Here is a 22,064-nt window from a genome sequence, read left to right as displayed (position 1 = left end):
GCATGACGGTATTGTTTGTGTATTCGTATTCCAGTTGAGTAACCTCCAAGTGATGGAAATTATAATTGACAAATTATACAAAAGTAATTCAGTTACTGAATGGTCAGGTATGTAGGTCATAAAATACATGACCTGAATTCCAAGCCTGTGCTAATAGTTTTTTTTATTAAAGTTCAGACCTCTGATAATTGAATATTTATGTAAGCCATTTATTGGTTTACAAAAATAATTCGGGTAACCCATTTTCTTTTTGCGTGATCTGTTACGTCCATGTAAATAATGTGCTAAATTTAATGCGTGAACAAAAAATAGGCTATGCTAATTAGATTTGCGTGAACGACGTGCGAATGAAAAGATCATTCTCACAACTTTCAGATGCCTGAAGTTTAGGCTTAATACATTTTAGTAATGTCTTGTGTATACAACATGATGTACGGTGTTTTTATCTTCGTTCAGATTGCCAAAACCTGGACAGGGCGTGGTATAAAATACTTTGAGAAACTGACCAAAGAGCACATTCTGCAGGCTGCCATCGTCTCCTTCAAACCTCTGGAAATGCTGAATGAAATATCTCTTTATCAACAGTGAGTCTTATTTACAAACATGGGGCCTCATTCACAAAGGTCTCTTAGGCTCTGCTAGACAATAAAGCATCCTCTTTGATCAGTGAAATATGGTTTATAGTTACACCTATGGATGTTCATCAAAGTGCATGTGGAAAAAAAAAATTTGTAATTTAATTGGATTTTTTTAAATTAATTTTTTTTTAATTTATCGAATAAAAAACTTTATGCTGCTGAAAGAGTTTTAGACTTATAAAATTGTTTTCTTGCCTGTTGGCTATTATTTATATGACATAGTAATCAAATCCTTTTAAAATCACCTACGTTACGGTTTTCTTGATTTTTCAGAGATGGGGATCAAAAGTCTATTACACATCTTTTGTTGGAAGAAGAAATTGGAGTGGTATTAAACTGTTTTCATTGTAAAAAATTTAAAATTTTAGTATTATTTTTGTTAAAAATATCACTGATTTTTTTAATTTGTCCTTTATATACTGGAATATAGCAGTTATCTGACTTCATAAAAAAACAACCCAAACACGCCACAAGAATCACAAAATCACTAATATTTCTTTAAAAGTGTTTTTAATTGAAAACTTGTTTACATTCATTATTTACTTAAGTAGCTAAAGTATACGAGTTGGATTTTTTCATGGTCTTGTGAAATGTGATCAACATACAGGAAGTTTGCTAAATGGGTAACACTATCTTGAAGCTTTTGAAACATTCATTTCTATTGGTTTATGGAATATATTGCTTACCTCAGCATTCATTTGGAGATATTTTTACTGATAAGCATATATAGTGATCATGGGACTTTGTTATGTCAGCTTGATTGAAATGCCTAACCACTGACTGCATTGTTTGCTTTATAATAGTTTATTTGCTAAAAAAGACCCCAGAAATTGTTTTTGTTTGTTTGTTTGTGTAACTTTAAGTTGATAGTCATCTTAAAGCAATTAAATGCTGATACTAGGTTTAGGAAACATTGATTATAATGTATCGTTTTAATCAGCCGACAGATGTTCTGGACAGTGTTCTTGAGTTTGCGAAAGACGTGACACGAGTCTTGCCAGATTCGTACTATGAGTGGTATAACAGTGTTGAGGAGCAAGGTTAGTGGCGCCATTTTTTAAAGTGTGATGTGTGTGTGTGTACACTAATACATACCTATTAGAGCTGTAACTATACGGGAGGTCGCGATACGATACATATCTCGATACTTGGGTCACAATACAATATGTATCGTGATTTAACTTTTCATATCAATCATCAATAATTAAACCGTTTAGTTCAAGTTTATTAAATGAGTGAATAAATGAATGAATGTTTAACGACACCCCAGCACGAAAAATACATCGGCTATTGGGCGTCAAACTATGGTAATGCAAACAAATAAAGTGATGATCAACATCAGTATAAAAATTCAAGATTTAAATAAAAACACAGTGTAAAGAACTGTGCAAAAATACAAATATCACAGATAGATACTGACTTTTATTCAAAATTTTAATTGTATCTTGAAGAAAACAAGGGGATTTGTGCTGTATTGGCCATTCTCAAAGAGAATGTTACACCCCTGCACCACGGTGAGGTTACAGCACGTGCAAGGGTTTATTAAACATGATAACCTAAATGAAAATTTCCTTCTTTTGGGGGTGGGTGAGGAGGAGTTCCCATTCATACGGTAATAAATATATACTCATTTATAAGTGATAAAATATTCATTTGTTTTTAATGTTAATTGTTGTAATAGGTAACATGGATTATTATTTATAACTTAGGTGGTTTTATTGGAAACAGTTATTTAACATTTTTAATAGGTCAAAAACTGATGAAAATTGTTTGCATATTTTTCTAAACAAACCATAAAGTATGCCCAATGAGCCTATCTGTTGTGTAAATTTACAAAATGATTAAACATGATCTCAGTATAAAAACTGTACATTAAAAAGTTAATTATTTTAATTTACATTTTTGTTAGTTTTATCACCAGTTAAAATTGGGCAAGTGGATTTTTCAGCATGGCCAGTGAATTTTCAAATCTATATACCTATTTCTCTTAACACATTATACATAACCAGAAAATGTCGCTGAAAAAACCTTTTGAAATCATTGACCTGGTGACAACATTTTAAAGTTTATGATACTTTACAAATTCCAAAACGCTGCAAATAAAAGTCCCTTTTCTATCGTCCAATTGTCGATAGCTGTATTATTAGGGAACTCCACTTTCTGCAAAACCCCAACATTTTAACACTTGTGAAAAAAAGGTACATAAAACACTATTTCCATACAACCAGATGTTATTAGATATCAACAGTTCCAGTGCGCAAGTGGAAAACGTGAGAAAATATAGTGTTGTGTGTATTAAAGTGGCAGACCCTAGTTTGGATTTTTATACCACAGCAGGTTTTATTTGCCATGGATATTTTCTTAATTGCAGGGTTGGGGCACTAATATTGTCAAATGTGTATACATTTATGTTTACATCTTACAGTTACATTTGTCTGCATTTACATATATATATGAGAAGCATGTTATTCTTACAGCTGGTCATAAATATAACTTCTCTGTCAGAATTAAATTAATTGAGACATCTTTGTTTTTTCTTTAAGAGGTTTACTTTAGGAAATTATCTAAAATGTCAAAATATGAAGATATAGATTTTTATATTTATGTGGACTGTTAATTGACATTTTGGTGATAGATAGATAGATATTAGATTAGATTTAAATTATATTAGATTAGATTAGATTTGATAGATAGATAGATTAACTAGTGTAACGTGCTCATATAACACTAGGGTTTCAAACACGCCCATTCCGAGTCCGACCTCTGATAAGATCGGTGGCCTGACTCGGGACAGGAATAATTTTAGTGAAATTTAGGCAGGATGAAAATAAGGGAGACCACTCTGTGTGCACCATGTTTCTGATGCTGACTCCAAAACTACAATGGATGTCATATAATCATGTTATGTATATGTGCAATGTTTTTTTCAAAGTAAATATGTTTACGATTATTTCCCTTCTGAAAACACAAGTATTCGTTTAATTTATTGGACACAGGACTCCGTGCACCACTAGTTCTGGCTGAGGGTCTGTTTATATTTATTTAAAAAACCCTAAAAATATAAGTTACATGTACACTTTTTACATGCTACTCTGGATTTACACATTTTTGAGAATATGGGTCCCACAATACCTGCAATTAAGAAAATATCCATGGTAAAAAAACATTCTGTGGGGAAAAAAATCCAAAATAGTCTACAGCAAAAAAATGTCATGGAAAATTAAAAAATCCAAGGCATTGTCGATTGCTGTGGGCAATTACAGGAGTTTGGTGCCCTATCTCTCATGATGCTACATCAAGATTTTTATTCAGTTTATTTTCATCTCTGATGCACAGAATTTATAAAGTTTACTATGGCAAAGTCGTTTTAGCCAAGGCGTTAAAAAATAGCTACATAAAAAATGGCTTACCTATTAAGATTTTGTTTCTAGATGATGGAAATGAAACACAAGAAAGAAATGAAGTTGAGACAGATTATCAAGAAGAAACTAAAGAAAGTGAAGAAACAACCAAAGTTGCTGAAATATCTCCACAAGAATCTGCTTGTTACAGTGAAGACCACTCTCCTGGAAAGTCTGTTTACTCCGACAACAATGATTTCGAAACAGATAGTTGTTCCCTGTCTCCTGAGACTCCATCACCTGCTATCCCGAGTTTTGATCTGTCGGAAATCTTGAAAACCACAATGGCTTGTCCAGACACACTAGAAAAGAAGAAGGATGATGAAAGAAAGAAAGAGGCAAAGCTAGAGCTCCAGCGCGATATTCAGACTATTTGTGAAGATGTACCACAGCCGTCGACAAGCGCTACCTGGGGTATGTCATTTGTAGCTCTGCCATTTTTTATTTCATTTTTATTTTAATTAGTTTTTCTTTTATATCTAGTTTTTTCTTCATTAAATGCCACATCTGAGCATTATATTAGGTACTAATAAATTTAAAATATTTTTGAAACTTCTGGAGGACAGAAAATTATGAAATGGTTTGCTTCAGCTGATTAAAGTTTAAATTAAAAAAGAAGTGATATTAAATTAAAAAAGAAGTGATATTAAATTAAAAAAGAAGTGATATTAAATTAATAATAGATTTTTAAAGTTCTTTTGTTTTATCTATGAACAAATTATATTTTTAAAAAGATAACGTATAACCTTCTATTGGTATATAATGTATGTTTTGGCACTACCATATCCTGGCTTCTTATTGTGTACAGTTTTCTCTTAAACATTCAAAATTCTGGTAACGTCCTCATTTCCATTATGCTAAGCTCCTTAAATTTGCCTGTCAATCCTTTGACTTTCTCCGGTTTCTCTATTGGATTTGAGACTTTGATTCTGATTTATTATGTACGCATTTGAATAATAAGAGCTGAGAATAAGTGTATTTTCTAAAAAGTAAATATTATTAGTTTTGTTCATTCGTTTTGTGTTATTGTCATTTGGAGCCAAATTAACGTTTTTGTAGCATTTTGTCTGTGTATAACCATATGAAAGCTTTTTCTTGTTTCTGTATTTTTTTAATGAACAATTTTGTTTTAGAAATGACTGATCTAATAATTGGCAAGAACAATGCACACACGAACGATGGGGCAATCAGTGACAAGATTGCACAGATTGAAAAGGTGACAGGATCTCTGACAGAAATGACGAAAACCAGTCCGATAATTCCAGCAAAGAAACTTGACGGGAAGCTGCCAGATGGTAATATCCATAAACTGAAAAACTGGTCATAATACTCCTTTCTTTAACCAGCTGTACTGTGGTTCATTAATGTTGTATATGGCATTGTTATGTAAAGTTTTTGACAGTTGGAGGATATTTGTGTGCCTTCTTTCTTACATTAAACCGACCTCTCAATTACTGCATTGCCCCCATTGCAGCACTGGACTGGTCCAAACATCTCACTCTCAGCAGCAATTTTCCCCAGTTTTCACTTCTTACAGTATTTTTTTTAGCACATTACAAAAAAATTTGAAAATGGTGCTTGTACTACTTTCTTGTCCACAAACTGTTATTAAAGTAAAACACCATCACCTCAGTTTTGATAGTTGTGTGTTATACAAATATAATATATACATACAAGTATGAGTATAATGAGAACAGTGATATGAATGAATGGATAACAAAGTAACTGTGTATCTGTGAATGGATTTTACAGTAATATTAATGAAAATATTAATGTGTCGTAACCTATAGGTTACCAGGCCTTTTTTTTTATGGTAACCTTTACACAAGTTACCAGACACACGGCTTATTGTGATGCCTGTTCATGAGATCTAGTTACTACTACTAATTCTTTTCTTGCATCATAAGGCTTATAATGATTGGGTGTTGATAATAAATATCTGTGTTTTTTCTTCCTCTCCAAGTTTCGTCCATTGTAAAGAATGGGTTTTTGTTGCTGCCAACGTGGACCACTTCATCTGCTGAGGATTCACCAACAGAATGCTTGGAAAAAGATCACAGGTTGTTAAAAATAATTATTATCTCTCAATTCAGGGTTTCTGCCAGAGGGTAAAACGGGTAAAATCCCATCCCCCCCAAAACAATAATTTGGGTATGGTGTCGTACCCAAAATTGTTTACATATTTTCTTTTTTACTGTATGATTAATGTTGGCTTTAAATGATTATAAAACTATTCTTTTTATATGTACAGCAGGATGACACATTATGGAAGGAAAAGAAAGAAAGAAATGTTTTATTTAACGACGCACTCGACACATTTTATTTACGGTTATATGGCGTCAGACATATGGTTAAGGACCACACAGATTTTGAGAGGAAACCCGCTGTCGCCACTACATGGGCTACTCTTTCCGATTAGCAGCAAGGGATCTTTTATTTGTGCTTCCCACAGGCAGGATAGCACAAACCATGGCCTTTGTTGAACCAGTTATGGATCACTGGTCGGTGCAAGTGGTTTACACCTACCCATTGAGCCTTGCGGAGCACTCACTCGGGGTTTGGAGTCGGTATCTGGATTACAAATCCCATGCCTCGACTGAGATCCGAACCCAGTACCTACCAGCCTGTAGACCGATGGCCTAACCACGACACCACCGAGGCCGGTCATTATGGAAGGAATACACAAAGCAAGGTGAACAGAGATAGGAAAATGCATCTGAGGAATCCCAAATTCCATTTTCTTTCCGGGGGAGGCCCAAAGGCACCCACTTTCTAAAAACTGAATTCCATAGCACCATACCCAAAAATTTCTTTCTGGCAGAAACCCTACAATTAAAAAACCAAAATGTATCTGAATCCATTTTAACCATTTAAAATGTTGATTCCTTTTTGGTTAAAACGAGCAACAATCCTATATAATTAAGATTGGTAATCTCTAACTTAAGCTGTGAACATACAAGTGTAGTTTATGGGGATCGTTATTAAAGTTAAATTTGTTCAGATGTTTAATGACACTACTAGAGAACATTGATTTATTAATAAATGGTGGTTTTGTTTTTCATTCCCAGTGATGATGACTCTGATGACAGTGAAGACAGATTGGTGAAACAGATGACCGAGATTGAGTTTTTCGAATTCTCCAAACAGCTTGAACAAGTATGTCTGTCCATTAATCCATTTTACAAGTGTGTGTGTATGTGTGTGTGTGTGTGGCTGTTTTATGAAAAGAAATTAATGTTAGTTTAATGACATCTAAGCATTAAGTATATTACAGCCTTTTTTGTCCAATGTTTGAGAATCAAGAAATCTGCTAACATAACAGGCTATTTGTTCTGAATAGTAGCAAATGTGTTTCTTGTGGTTTTTCCCACAGGACTGCACCCACCATTACCTTTGAGATACCAGACAGTAGGTAGTAGAGCTATATCCATGAAGTATGATAGCGTAGAGTATTGATCGGTTGGTCTAGGATTGATCTCGGTTTGGTGGGCTCATTGGGTTGTTTCTCGTTCCAGCCAGTGCATCATGACTGGTATATCAAAGGCCATGGTATGTGCCATTCTGTCTGTGGGATGGTGCATATAAAAGATCCCTTACTACTAATGGAAAAATGTAGCAGGTTTCTTCTCTAAAAATACCAAATATTTGACATCCAATAGCCGATGATTAATAAATCAATGTGCTCTAGCGGTGTCAATAAACAAAAACAAACTTTAGAGGATAAATTGCCTTTGATGGACTCCGGCTTTTTATCCTCGCCTCAACCTGTGTCCCCTGACTGGATTTTCAATTATCTTGGTGTGTACTATCCTGTGTATTGGAAAGTTCATGTGCAAATCCTTTGGTGTTTTGTGTTGGGAGTAGCCCATGTAGAGACAACTGGTATCTTCTCTCTCTTGACCAAGGCTTGGTTTAACCACATGTTCTGAGGTTTCGATATTACTAGTTGTTTTCCTGTTATATTTATCTCTTTAAAAATAGTTTCAAAGTTATTATTGAATAATTATATTTCCGTTGCATTCATTCCATTTAACGTCATGCCATTGGTCGAGCTGTAGCAACGTGAGTTTGTTCATTTCTCAATGAATGTAAGAAATAACTTCATCAGGAAAAACGTCATGCCAGATGACATCACTTTATACTGGTACTTTATCTTTATAAAACTTATTGTTTAGAACTAAAAAAAATTATTAAAAATAAAATATGGTCTTTTAGTGTTATTTATAATTAGTATGTTTCAAATTTAATTATAAGTATTGTCTGTTATTTCTTTTATGTTCATCTGGGTGTGAATAAAAAGAAATCATCCGTAAGCTGACACAGTTTGCGAAAAAGATGTTTTTGTTCATACCCCAATGAACGTAAAAGAAATAACAGACAATCCTTAAATTTTTGTATGTTTTTTCAGATTCTACTTCATAGTGAATGTTCTGATGCCAGAGTTGTGAGTGAAGAGTTTTACAGAATAGTACCAATAGGTAATACCCAGCTTACATTGGTTTAATGGTGTGTTTTCACCTGCGTTAATTATACCTCTTCTTAGACTTTAGAATCTTTATGTATAAATTGATTATTCCTAACACTAACCCTATCAGAGATGTGAGTGAAGAGTTTCACAGAATAGTACCAATAGGTAATACCCAGCTTACATTGGTTTAATGGTGTGTTTTCACCTGCATTAATTATACCTCTTCGTAGACTTTTAGAATCTTTATGTATAAATTGGTATTCCTAACACTAACCCTATCAGAGATGTGAATGAAGAGTTTCACAGAATAGTACCAATAGGTAATGCCCAGCTTACATTGGTTTAATGGTGTGTTTTCACCTGCATTAATTATACCTCTTTGTAGACTTTTAGAATCTTTATGTATAAATTGGTATCCTAACACTAACCCTATCAGAGTTGTGAGTGAAGAGTTTCACAGAATAGTACCAATAGGTAATACCCAGCTTACATTGGTTTAATGGTGTGCTTTTCACCTGCGTTAATTATACCTCTTCGTAAACTTTTAGAATCATTATGTATAAATTGGTATTCCTAACACTAACCCTATCAGAGTTGTGAGTGAAGAGTTTCACAGAATAGTACCAATAGGTAATACCCAGCTTACATTGGTTTAATGGTGTGCTTTTCACCTGCGTTAATTATACCTCTTCGTAAACTTTTAGAATCATTATGTATAAATTGGTATTCCTAACACTAACCCTATCAGAGTTGTGAGTGAAGAATTGTGTTCTCTGATCTACACTGATTGACCAGTACTGCAGTTGATGCTACACATACTTAAGGGGTGTGGTAAATAATGAGTAACTATGAAACTTATTTTCATATGGTTCTGTTGGGTTTATGTACATGTAAACTTATTTTGAGATGGTGCTAGACAGCCTGTTGGGTTTATGTACACGTAAACCTATTTTCAGATGGTGCTAGACAGCCTGTTGGGTTTATGTACATGTAAACTTATTTTGAGATGGTGCTAGACAGCCTGTTGGGTTTATGTACACGTAAACGTATTTTCAGATGGTGCTAGACAGCCTGTTGGGTTTATGTACACATAAACCTATTTTCAGATGGTGCTAGACAGCCTGTTGGGTTTATTTACACGTAAACATATTTTCAGATGGTGCTAGACAGCCTGTTGGGTTTATGTACACATAAACTTATTTTCTGATGGTGCTAGACAGCCTGTTGGGTTTATGTACATGTAAACTTATTTTGAGATGGTGCTAGACAGCCTGTTGGGTTTATGTACATGTAAATGTATTTTCAGATGGTGCTAGACAGCCTGTTGGGTTTATGTACACGTAAATGTATTTTCAGATGGTGCTAGACAGCCTGTTGGGTTTATGTACATGTAAATGTATTTTCAGATGGTGCTAGACAGCCTGTTGGGTTTATGTACACGTAAATGTATTTTCAGATGGTGCTAGACAGCCTGTTGGGTTGCTGGCAGCTCTAGACGTGCTTGTGGAACATGCTGTGAAGAACCCGGACTGGCAAGGATTGACTTTAACAATTCTTGACTCCTACTGTGGTAAGAATTGTCTATATAAAGTTAAAATTAAAGTTTTTTTTTTTTTAATGACACCACTAGAGCACATCGATTTATTAATCATCGGCTATTGGATGTCAAACATTTGGTAATTTTGACATATAGTCTTTAGAGAAGAAACAAACTACATTTTTCCATAGACAAGAAAGCGCATACCACGGCCTTTGACCAGTTGTGTTGCACTGGTTGGAACGAGAAAACCCCCAATCCAAGTGGGCACTCAACCGACTGAGCCTGCCCGGATTGTCTATATGGACCATTTACTCATTAATAGTGTTACCACATTTGATTTTTAAATTGTTTGACATTGTTTAGAGAGGTTTTGCTTATGCTCTAGTGTCACTAGGTTTTGTTTGGTTTTTTTTTTTTTTTGTACATTCGTTTGTCCATCTGTTCATCCATCCATCCATCCATCCATCCATCCAATACATGCATACATACATTGATTTGCAGTAACCATATAAACACATTTATTCAGATTTGTTAAAGCCTTCATTTTAAATATGTTCCTTCCATTTTATCCCCCATTTCAGAATGTGCCAACTTTGCAAATTGCCTGGAGAAAATACTTAAAGATTCTCATACACGGTTCATACGGGTAAGATATTTTTAGTTCTTTACACAAACTGCTTTTTAAATATGGTTATTGTCTGTTCATATATATATATATATATATATATATATATATATATTATGTTAATTTTTCTTTTAAATCATTAGAACTGTTATCTATGCTACAACCCATGCAATTAAGAAAATGTCCATGGCAAAAAACATGCCATTGAAAAAAACCTGAATATAATCCAAGGCAAAAAAATGCCGTAGAGAATTAAAAACTCCTCGGCATTGCTGATTGCCGTGGGCAACTGCAGGGGTGGTATGCAATGGCATAGAGTGCCTCCCCTTCAACTTCCGCTCACAAAAAAGAAAGAACATTTTTATTATTAAATTGGAGGGTGCATATATGGCAAACAAGTATGAAATTTCCTGTCTTGAGAACATCAAAGAGAACTAACTGTAAATTTGTTCTGCTCATCGTGGTTTTGTTTCATCTTACAGATCTCCCCTGGCAAGACGTTGGGCTATCATTCAGACTTTGCGCAAGTACTTGGACAGATATTTCTGTATTCGAGGCTTTGGGCTACCAGGTAATTTTCTCGTTTATTTGTGGACTTTAGCTGTTACTGTATTAGCAGGCTTTCTGCGAGAGGGTACGGAGGGTAAACTTAAGTACCCTAAAATCGATTAAATTAGTGGATAGTGGATACATTTTAATCTATAAGTTCTGTTTAAAAATGGTCAAAGTACATGAAATGCAGTGTCCAGATTATAAAGGTTTCAAATGCATCAACTCCTAGATGGGCCACTTATGATGAGTTTTGTTTTTATTACGTACCCTCAAATTATATTCTGGCAGAAAGCCTGATTAGTAATAATTATTACTGGTCTTGGTGGTTGAGCAAAGACGTACTTGAGAATATTTTTTAGAGGTTTTGCTGAGCTGTTGGTTTATAGCAGTTTCACAACACACAGTGAGCCAAGTGCTGAGCTAGAGTTTGCTTACAACTCTCACAATGTTGTCATTCTGACTCAATTTTATAAATCATGGGCCGAATTTTTACGAAGCCTGTTTTTCTTAAACTCAGGTGCTTAAGCATAGTAAATGTATGTAGATACATGCGTGTAAAACATAAACAGTCTTTGTAAATTTGGCCTCATGTGTTTTTTTAATGTGTGTTTCCAAAATAACCAGTACTACCAGTAAACTATTAAAGTTTTAAGAGTTAATTTGTTTGAAATTATAATCAGTTTTTTTAATATTTATGTGCTTGGAATATATTGGACTGTGGTAAACCATTGAAATAAAGTCCCCGTTGTCAGTTGTTTGTTTTTACTTCATCAAAGTGTTCTTCACGTTTCAGTGTTAGCGATATTATCCAAGAGTACATACTTTCAGCCTGTGAGAGATGGGTTCTCTTCAACAAAAATGTAAGAGAATTATTTAATACTGAAATTAGTAGATTAATTACCATTGAAGCCCATATTTTAAGTCAAACTGCTAATGGAGTGGGTCCTTGACGGGGAACATTTTGTTTTCAAAATCTTGATTAGCGATTTTTCTAGTTGAAAATTGATTAGCAACTACTGTTTAATGTTTTAAAATTGTGTAGTGATTTCTGAAACTTGCATAGTGATGTTCCCTGCTTGTTTGCACTTATGATGTTCCATTTTATAGATTATGCATATATATACATTTATATACAGTGGACTGGCATCTTTCTAAACCGGATTTCTGTCTAAACTGGCAGTTTTAAAGTCTCGTCCAGCTACCATTAATTTATCATGAACAAAACTCTGCCTAAACCGGATGCTGTCTATTCTGGATTTCGGATGCAGATTCAAGAACAAAAGAACGGTCTATATAGTAATTAGCTCTGTCTACACTGGCATGCAATCTTACCTCTACTGTCTGCCTGTGGACACCTTTTAAACGATGAAGACAGTTCCCCAGTAATTAGTACACCAAAGTGTTATGAAATATTCGCGCCTCTTTTAAGACTTACTAAACAACGAACCATACTTGTTGTAACGGGTTGAAACACCAGACAGTCACAGAAATCAGTGACAGACTATTTTTCTGCTGACACTCGGTAGACTTTATTGAAGCATTGTGACATTCATTAAAACCCCTATAAAAAAAGAAGTTTGTTTTATTTAACGACGCCACTAGAGCACATTGATTTTTTATCTTATCATCGGCTATTGGACGTCAAGCATATGGTCATTCTGACACTGTTTTTTTTAGAGGAAACCCACTGTCGCCACATAGACTACTCTTTTACAACAGGCAGCAAGGGATCTTTTATTTGCGCTTCCTACAGGCAGGATAGCACAAACCATAGCCTTTGTTGAACCAGTTATGGATCACTGATGGTTGCAAGTGGTTTACACCTACCCATTGAGCCTTGCAGAGCACTCACTCAGAGTTTGGAGTCAGTATCTGGATTAAAATTCCATGCCTCGACTGGGATCTGAACCCAGTACCTACCAGCCTGTAGACCATGACGCCACTGAGGCCGGTAAAAACCCCTATAAATTCAGACCTTTATTTAATGTTATTTATTCTGCTTGTTGTTTTTAAATGTGTTCTGGTTTGAAACATATTTTTATTACGGTCAAATGTTGGTATCCATAGTGAATATCAGTATCCCACTTTCAGCATCAAGTCTGGTCCCGCTTCTGACTGACGATCCATCATATTTTTTTTATCTTGATTTGCATTGAGTTTTTTTTAGAAACTCAAAGATCTTTCAGTCTTATACCAATCACTAAAGAAAGCATTGCTTAGTCTTGATTCCACAGATGTCTTACACATAGTCCAAACGATTGGTGAATATGACGTTTTATTTATGTTGGTATTTTCTGATCACTCTAGCACAAGAACCTTAACTCTGGACAAAAATCGGTCTGAACCGGCATATTTCATCAGTCCTAATGAATATATTTTAAACAAATTTCAGAATGACCAGATCGGACCCCGTACAAAGCGACTGGTGGAGATATACAACGAGTGCTTGGTAGCCTTCTGGAATATAGCAGGTGATTTGGTGCATGACATTTCACCAACAAATCACAGGTCTTTGCAGGCTGAAGTCCGAGACAGAATACTGAGCGACAACATTGACAGGTACTCTATAGTTTATTACTCTTAAGTGTGAGAGTGGACTTGGGTTGAAGAGTGCTCATCTGAGGTGTGACGGGTCCTGTGATCAATCCCACTCAATGGATCCACTGTGCTACTTGTTTCCTTTTCCCAACCCATAGTCTATGACATGGCGTCCCATATCTGGGAAAGTGTATATATAAAATGAATAGTACATGTGGTGGTAGTGGGTTTCTTATCTGTCTGTAAACTAAGCATTGCTATAAATTAATAGTCACTGTACAGGTCATCGAATAAAAAATATCAAACTCTAGTTTTCCCCCATCCCTAGGTATGCAAGACAGACCCATTTCCTGTCATCAGCCCATACAGAATAAATCTGTCTTGTATAGGCTATACCATCATTGCATTTAACATGGGGAGTATTATGTCATTGGTAATATATGACATCATATTAATTTGAGTTTGTTAGTTTTAGATAGATTTTTAAAAATTAAAACCTTCATTATAAAAGCCATCTTGTTAATTTGTAGTGTTAAAATTATATTTTACACATAAAAGAGACGCAGTAAATATGGTAGTGTTGTTTATTTATAATACAATGGTCAAATAAAGAAGTTACTTTTTCAGCCATCATTGTTTGTTCGTGTGAAATAATGGTTTATTTATTGAATGGATGAGAGAAAAAGACTTGATCATATGCAGTCATGTGCGATAGAAAAAGTACACCCGAGGTGGTGGAAGTTTCGATCCTGGGACTCGACAAGCCTCGTTCCGGGTTGAAATGTCCACCACCTCGGGTGTACTTTTTCTATCCCACATGACAACATATGATGGATTCTATTAATCTGAAATTTTTTTTGTCTTAATAGATGCTAAACAATTTACCAGCAAAAACAGTTTTATGTTGGAGATGTAAGCAGTTTAGCAAAATAATATTAAAATACCATTAGAAGCAGGTCCCTGACAATTATGACATGTTGGTGCAAATCTAATTTTGTGTGACCTATCTTTAGTTCACGCAGTAAATTTAGGTCATGATTAGCATGGACGTTATTGGTTAGGCAAAACTGGAATGGGATACCTGAATTATTTTTTGTGTAACTCATAAATGGGTTATGCAAATTTTCAGTTCTCAGAGGCCTTTTTAAGGGACTTTTATGTGCATTTACTTTTTCTTTCAATGTTAGACTTTATGTTGTATCAAATTATGACAAATACTGAAAACCTTTTTTCGTCTGGCAGGACCCTCCGCCAAAGATATCTGCTGCTACTCCTCTCGATGCTGCAGCCTGGACTATCGCTGGACATGTCAAAGCCGGTCACACATGACACACAATGCCAGACGACGCACAGAGCAGTTGCAGTGTTCAAGTTCAGACGGACGAAGAACTCGCTCCACGTCTCATTCCATACATCAGTAAGCTGCACAGCTGGCCTGGTGCTTGTAAAACTTTTAGAGTCTAGTCTCAAGACCCTAACAGAGTCTGAGACACTAATTCCAAGACAACGCCTTACAAATTGTATGTGTGGGAAGTCATTAGAGATTGAGTCTGGATTGAGTTTTATATATATGGCCTTCCTTCAGCCAGCCGGTTTTTGATAAATGTTTGTTAACTATTTTAACTGGTTCCCAATGTGGTCATTAGGTTTAATGTGTGTCATAAAAACCAGTCTATTAATCATTAACGATTAATGGCTACCTCAACCTACCCCTTGATAAGTAAGCTACAGAGCTGGCCTTCGTTCAGCCAAACCGTGTTTGATAAATGTTTGATAACTATTTTAACTGGTTCCCGAAGTGGTCATTATGTTTAATGTGTATCATAAAAACACAGTCTAGAAGCATTTCACGGTCTACTGCACATAACAGTAATTCCTTGTTCCGACTATATCTTGCATACAGATGCATACGGGACCATCAAACCTCACATGTAGGAACAACTTGGGATGGTGGTGTATCGCATACTAAACTGACGATCAAAAGAAAGTATACCAATTATTTTTATTATAAATAAACACAATACATATTCATGGAAGGTTAGATAGGTTCCAGTATTGTTCGTTATAATGCAATCAATGACGAATAGTTGCATATTGCTGCGTTTGGGTGATGCCGCACGTGCAAAATGAGTTTATTCATCAAATTTATACTGCAAGAGAAACCTGATACTCGTGCACATAAGGGTATAAAAAAGGGTGCCATTGCTTAGAACATGCCTCAGTCAACAGTAAAACACCAGAGAACATGGCAAGGCTAACTGCTGAAGAAAGAGAGAGAGCTATTGGTATGGTGCAGGTGGGTGCGAGTTATGCCCATGTGGCAAGAATCCTGAATTGCCCAAAATTGATGATCACCAGGTTAATACAGCATTACAGGGTGACTGGCAGGACTGCAGACAGACCACGAAATGGAAGACCCCGCGTCACAACAGCCAACAAGGACCGCCATCTCTGCATCTTACACTTACGTAACAGATTCCTCGCTGTGACGTCATCTGCAGCGACTGGCCTTGGACATGTCATCAGTCGTCACACTGTATGTCGTCGACTACGACAGCATGGTATCAGGGCCTATCGACCATTCAGAGGGATGACATTGACGAGGTAACATCGACTTCAACGTTTACGTTGGGCACGTCAGTTTCAGCGTTGGCAACATCGGAACTGGCAACGTGTACTCTTTTCTGATCAGAGCAGGTTCCAGTTATTCAGAGCTGATGGCAGGACTCGGATATACCGACATGCAGGAGAGAGAACAGCTCCGTGCTGTGTGCAGGAGACTGAACCGTTTGGTGGTGGATCTGTGATGATTAGGGGCGGTATCTGTGGCCAATAGCGGACAGACCTTATTGTCATTGACGGAAATCTTAACGCACACCGTTACATCAACCAGATTTTACGTCCCGTCCTGTTACCGTTCTTGCAACACCATCCTAGACTCTTGTTTCAACAGGACAATGCCAGACCTCACACAGCTCGTGTGGTGCAACAGTTCTTTGCCGCAAACAACGTCAATGTTTTGCCATGGCCAGCCCGTTCACCTGACCTGTCACCGATAGAACATTTGTGGGATCATCTTGGCCAGCGAATTCGACGTCATCCTAACCCTCCACTGAACAGGGATCAGTTGGTACAGGCACTGAGGCAGGAGTGGAGGGCAATACCTGATGTCGTCATTAGGTGCTTAACAAACTCTGTCCGACGTCGGGTCCATGCTTGCATACTTGCACATGGTGGACATACACGCTATTGAAACATGTTCTTTGTGGTCAAATTTATTCACCTTCGTTATCAGTGGTCCTTTATGAAATCGCACATTTCACTCCTAGTGCTGTTGTGCACTGTGATATTATCATTTTATGGGTTTTATTGAGTATACTTGTGTTTATTTATCGCCAAATTATTATACTTTCAAAATATAACATTTGCATCAACTTGTGTTTTGTGTTGTTTTTAATACTTTGAAAAAATAATTGGTATACTTTCTTTTGATCGTCAGTCACTTGGTCACTGTGATCTACTTTTTATGGTCTACTGACATAACAGTAAATCCTTGTCCCGACCATATCTTGCATACAGACAATCAAACCTCACATGTAAGAACAACTTGGGATGGCTTTGTGTTGTGTACTATTACTAGGTCACTGTGACCTACTTTTCAAGGTCTACTGCACATAACAGTAGATCCTTGTCCAGATCATATCTTTCATACAGATGCATACAGGACCATCAAACCACATGTAGGAACAACTTGGGATGGTGGTTGGTCCAAAACGAACTGTTCATCCATCCCATTGCAATTTCACATAATTAGAATTGAATCATACCTGTAACATATTCATTAATATAGATATGGTTTTCCGTCAAACTCCTGATGGGCGTATCATGTACCTCACAGGTACTCTTGTTTTGTCGTAATTTCCACCTAAAATATGGTTCAAACACTGGTGTTCTAAAATTGTTGACATACAATTATTTACTTGATTTTGTTTCCTTGTACAGTCCACTTGAAACACGCATTTCATTTCATTTCAACTTATTTTCGTGCTTGTATCCAATTAGGGTTCAAATACGCTTACCTGAGCACAAACCTCAGCTAATATGGGCTGTTTGTCCAGAACAGAGGGTTAGTTGTTAGTGGTTAGTGAGAGAGAAGAGGGTGTAGTGGTCATACACCTACCCACTGAGTCGTTAAAACTCGCTCTGGGTGGGAGCCAGTACCGGGTTGTGAACCCAGTAAATACCAGCCTTATGTATCGATGGCTTAACCACAACACCAGCGAGGCCTGTTAACAAGCATTATATGCTGCCCACATGCTTTTTAGCCCTGAGAAATCGAAACAGTCACACTGCTTGCACAACCAGTAGATAGTCAGGTATAGTTAGGCATTTGAAAATCAATAGCCCACGGTCAATGCGTCGGGAATTATGGTACTCCATTAAATCCAGGGATAGGGTACATAGCTCAGTGATAAAGTGCTCATCTGATGCATGGTTGATCTGGGATCAATCCCTGTCAGTGGACCCATTGGGCTATTTCTCATTCAACTGGTATATCATAAGCCACTGTATGTGCTATCCTGTCTGTGGGATGGTGCATATAAAATATCCCTTGCTACTTGGAAATATGTTGCTACTTTCCTTTCTAATGCTATATGTCAAAAATGACTAAATGTTTGACATCCAATAGCTGCTGATTAATAAATCAGTGTGCTCTAGTGGTGTCGTTAAACAAAACAAACTACGGTACCTTTTTAACCATTAAAACCTCCACAAATTGTAGGAATTGACGTTTCATTCATGTTGGTTTTTGCAAGTGTGTTTAGCCAACAAAATTATCATTGTTATGAATTTCAGAGGTGTGGATTTGGAAGAAAAATGTATCACAAAACTTCAGGATTTTAAATGGGTTTGTGTGTGTATGGGTGTTTTTTTTACTTCAGTAGTATCAAGGACATGGTTTCAGGGTTTTTACAGGTTTTGGAAAGTTTTGGGGGGAAAATTGTCATTTCCAGGACCTGGAAAGTTATGGAAAAATCACATAAAAATATGCTCATAGTTTTGGAAAATTGTACTTTTGGCAATATATTAAAAAGCTTAGTGGTGAAAATCAATATTTGATCGCTGAAAATAAAATTAAAAACAAACTATTTTTTTTCTCTCCGGTAAACAACCGCTTTTCACTTCAGTCTCTATATTATTTGGTCCTTTACAATACCTGTACATGCAGAACAATGACTGTATAATCGAGGTTGCTGATTAAGACAGCCATTTTTTTATCATAAAAACTATTAAGGAGAAGAAAGGGGAGCTGGAGGCAATGAAGGAAAAGATAACTAAAACAATACATGTAAATGTGGTAAACATTAAGTGATCTCTATTTACATGTACAAAATTTCATTCATATAAACATAAGATGATATTACAAGTACACTGTATGGCAGGATGTGCACTTTTTATTTAGACTTGCCTATATGTAAGGATCGAATCATGTCACCATGGACTTAACCTTTACTTGCCCTTACCCATGAACATTTTGACTGGAACATATTTCATAAAAAAGGTATAATGTAACTGGTTTTTGGTTGCCCAATGTTATTTTCACTCCAGGTACTACCAATGTGTAAGTAATACATTAAACGGGCAGTTAGCGAAATGCTTATAAAATGAAATTTTTAATAGTGAATCATATTGAAATGAGTTTTGGAAATTTATCTTCCTGGTCTTGAAAAAGTATGAACCATGTCAGTTTTGTCGTGATGTACTTTTATTACATTGGATTTTAGTGGAAAGTAAGTAGCTGATTTTAAGAAGACATAAAGTTTATAAAACTAACATATAACTTTATAAGCTGAATTTATGAACAATAATCATCACATGTTGATTTTAAATTCATTAAATCTTAAACATCAACGAAATAAGATGTGTGCACATGATTAAACATCTAATGTTTATCATAACTTATTAAATACAGCTGTTTGATCAGTTCCACATGGCTGATAAGGGATAAATATTTGGCACTTAAACCTGTTAACCGTTAATATTGTCTCACTTTTACAAAGTTAAAAGTTTGTTTTGTTTAACAACACCACTAGAGCATATTGGCTGTTGAATGTCAAACATTTGGTAATTCCGACATTTACACTTTAAGAGGAAACCCGCTACATGTTTCTGTTGAAATGGATCTTTTATATGCACCATCCCATAGACAGGATAGCACATACCACCGACAGGGATCGATCCCAGACCAATTGCACATCAAAAAAATGTTTTACCACCGCTATGTCCCACCCCTCACTTTTACAAAGTAAATGGTAAGATTTAGGTTTTTCTTTTTTGATGGTGGTGATGGTGTGAACTAGTTATTTTTGTATTAAAAGTATGGCATTTAGATCAGTTTCTCGCAAACAGGAATTTAGTAGAGGGGTCTAGACTGTGGCGAGTGAAGTTTGAAGTGAGGATTGAGATGTATATTGAAAAAAAGAGAAAATTTGCTTGAGCAGGGTGGGGCTTTTAGTCCTAGGTCATTGAAACTTGGTTTATAGTTGCACCTGTGGATGTTCATCACAGTGCATGAAACATTCTGTGATAGGCGAGACATTTAATTGCACAGAATTCTTGTAATTTAACATTTTAATATATGCTGCTTCAGATTCTAATGTGATGATACTATTTTTTTTCTCATTTTAGTTCCAAACATTAAAACCAGCAGAGTATCCAATCAGTGGAAAAGTAGTCGTCCTCTTGCCGAGAGCCTCATGAAATCACCCCCATCCACATCACTGACAGAAGACCTGTCTCGCTACCATTCCTGGGCCCAGTGTGTCACCGATGGTAAGAGGGGACAGAACACGGATCCTGCCAACATCAACGAGTTGAAGAATCTGGCGCTTAAAAAACTGGGGTCAGTGAGAAAGACCCGAAGCAGTAGAGAAATTCCTCCACGATTTCAAAAGCTCTGTACCAACAACCGGAGTGCTGAAAGTGGCGATAGTGGTTTGCATTTCAGAGACTCCAATTTGAACAGCGTCTCAGATAGTGGCAGTTCAAGGGGGAAGTGTGCTAATTCGGATAGTTCTTCCAAGTATGAGAACACTGTCGACTGGTTTGAAGGTGGGCGAGCAAGACTGAATGTTGTGATGGACACTCCAGTGTCAAAGTCCGGGCCTTGGGATCAAGACGACCTAAGTAACAGGAGACGGTACGACTCATGTCCTCAGACTGTTGTCTCCGGTTCTTCCAATTTGTACAGGCCAGATCCTTTGTATGGAGAGAGAGTGAATCCAGTTTGTTCCTCTAATGATGCATCACTTCCAGCCTCTAGAAACAGTTCTGAATTGGACTCTGAGAAACAAAGTAAAGAAGGTGGTGCTATTCCTGTCATGAGAGACACATCAGCAAGTTCCAGAAAGACATTAGAATCCCCATTTATGGAGGACGTCGGCAGAGTTTCAGATAACATCATGCCAGCTCAATGTTCAGCTGAACCATACATTACCAATTATTTTTTGAGGCATTCAAAAGAAAAAGCTAAATCTAGGTCAGAGTCTCCGCTTTCGGACATTCCTAGCAAGGGCAACAAACGAGAGAGTGTGAAGTGTGTTGATTCTGTTTCTGAAAAGTACCTGCCGTCTCGACTGCGGAAATCCAATAAAGCGTCTGTTAAGAAGGGCGCTAGTCCAGCTTCAGTTGGTGATAAAGATCCTGTGATAGATTGGTGGGAGGCTGGTGATTCCAAGGACGTGACAGACAGCCAGACCTCTCCTCTTGCCTGCAGTGACGGCAGGGTTGAGAATGTTTCTAAGGGCGAACACAGTCCAGTGCCAGGTCACGTTAAACAGTCACCAGCAAAGAGTGCGAAGGAGTCTTTGTTGTCAATTGTGCAAGATGTTTTGGGCAGCAACAAGTCTCCCAAAACAGAATTGTTTACGGAATACGATGGACAAGCATCAGTCGGTGATACTTCCGGTGATGATGTTGAGTCGTGGTCGGAAAGCGAAGCAGACGGCAAAAACATGACAAATGTAACCGACCAACACATTCTTTTCACTCAACAACACGATGTTGAAGCAGGTGCTCAAATTGAAAGCAGTGACGTCAAGCCGATGAGAGTTATACCTCAATATATTTCTGGTTTAGACTTTGAGGATGAATTTGATGATGATGATTATGATGACAGTTTCCTGTTGGACTTTAAAGATGTTGATTATGCCAAAATCGTTGATGAATCCTTGAACTCGGGCAGTGGGGCCCAACACAACAGTCCGGTGATGACCGGCGAGTCTCCGAAGAAACCGGTTCG

The 22,064-nt window shown here is 36.6% G+C and overlaps 1 protein-coding gene across 2 annotated transcripts in view; it reads left to right on the top strand.

Moving 5' to 3' along the window:
* The window catches only part of LOC121383175, a 28,050-nt gene extending 7,381 nt beyond the window's left edge, over positions 1-20,669 (top strand). For both annotated transcript variants that reach the window (XM_041513017.1, XM_041513018.1), the window contains exons 5-19: positions 457-584; positions 912-966; positions 1,579-1,678; positions 4,070-4,453; positions 5,173-5,334; positions 6,003-6,099; positions 7,108-7,195; positions 8,448-8,517; positions 9,964-10,077; positions 10,629-10,693; positions 11,155-11,243; positions 12,018-12,084; positions 13,617-13,783; positions 15,005-15,179; positions 20,453-20,669. In XM_041513017.1, coding sequence (XP_041368951.1) covers positions 457-584; positions 912-966; positions 1,579-1,678; positions 4,070-4,453; positions 5,173-5,334; positions 6,003-6,099; positions 7,108-7,195; positions 8,448-8,517; positions 9,964-10,077; positions 10,629-10,693; positions 11,155-11,243; positions 12,018-12,084; positions 13,617-13,783; positions 15,005-15,179; positions 20,453-20,524 — 1,833 coding nt within the window. In that variant the 3' untranslated portion in view covers positions 20,525-20,669. The remainder of the gene's footprint in view (positions 1-456; positions 585-911; positions 967-1,578; positions 1,679-4,069; positions 4,454-5,172; positions 5,335-6,002; positions 6,100-7,107; positions 7,196-8,447; positions 8,518-9,963; positions 10,078-10,628; positions 10,694-11,154; positions 11,244-12,017; positions 12,085-13,616; positions 13,784-15,004; positions 15,180-20,452) is intronic.
* The last annotated feature ends 1,395 nt before the right edge of the window (positions 20,670-22,064 follow it).

This window comes from Gigantopelta aegis, chromosome 10 (assembly GCF_016097555.1).
Source record: "Gigantopelta aegis isolate Gae_Host chromosome 10, Gae_host_genome, whole genome shotgun sequence".
Classification (NCBI taxonomy): Eukaryota; Metazoa; Mollusca; class Gastropoda; order Neomphalida; family Peltospiridae; genus Gigantopelta; species Gigantopelta aegis.
Note: the sequence above shows the minus strand (reverse complement) of the source record. Positions and strands in the feature narration are given on the sequence as shown.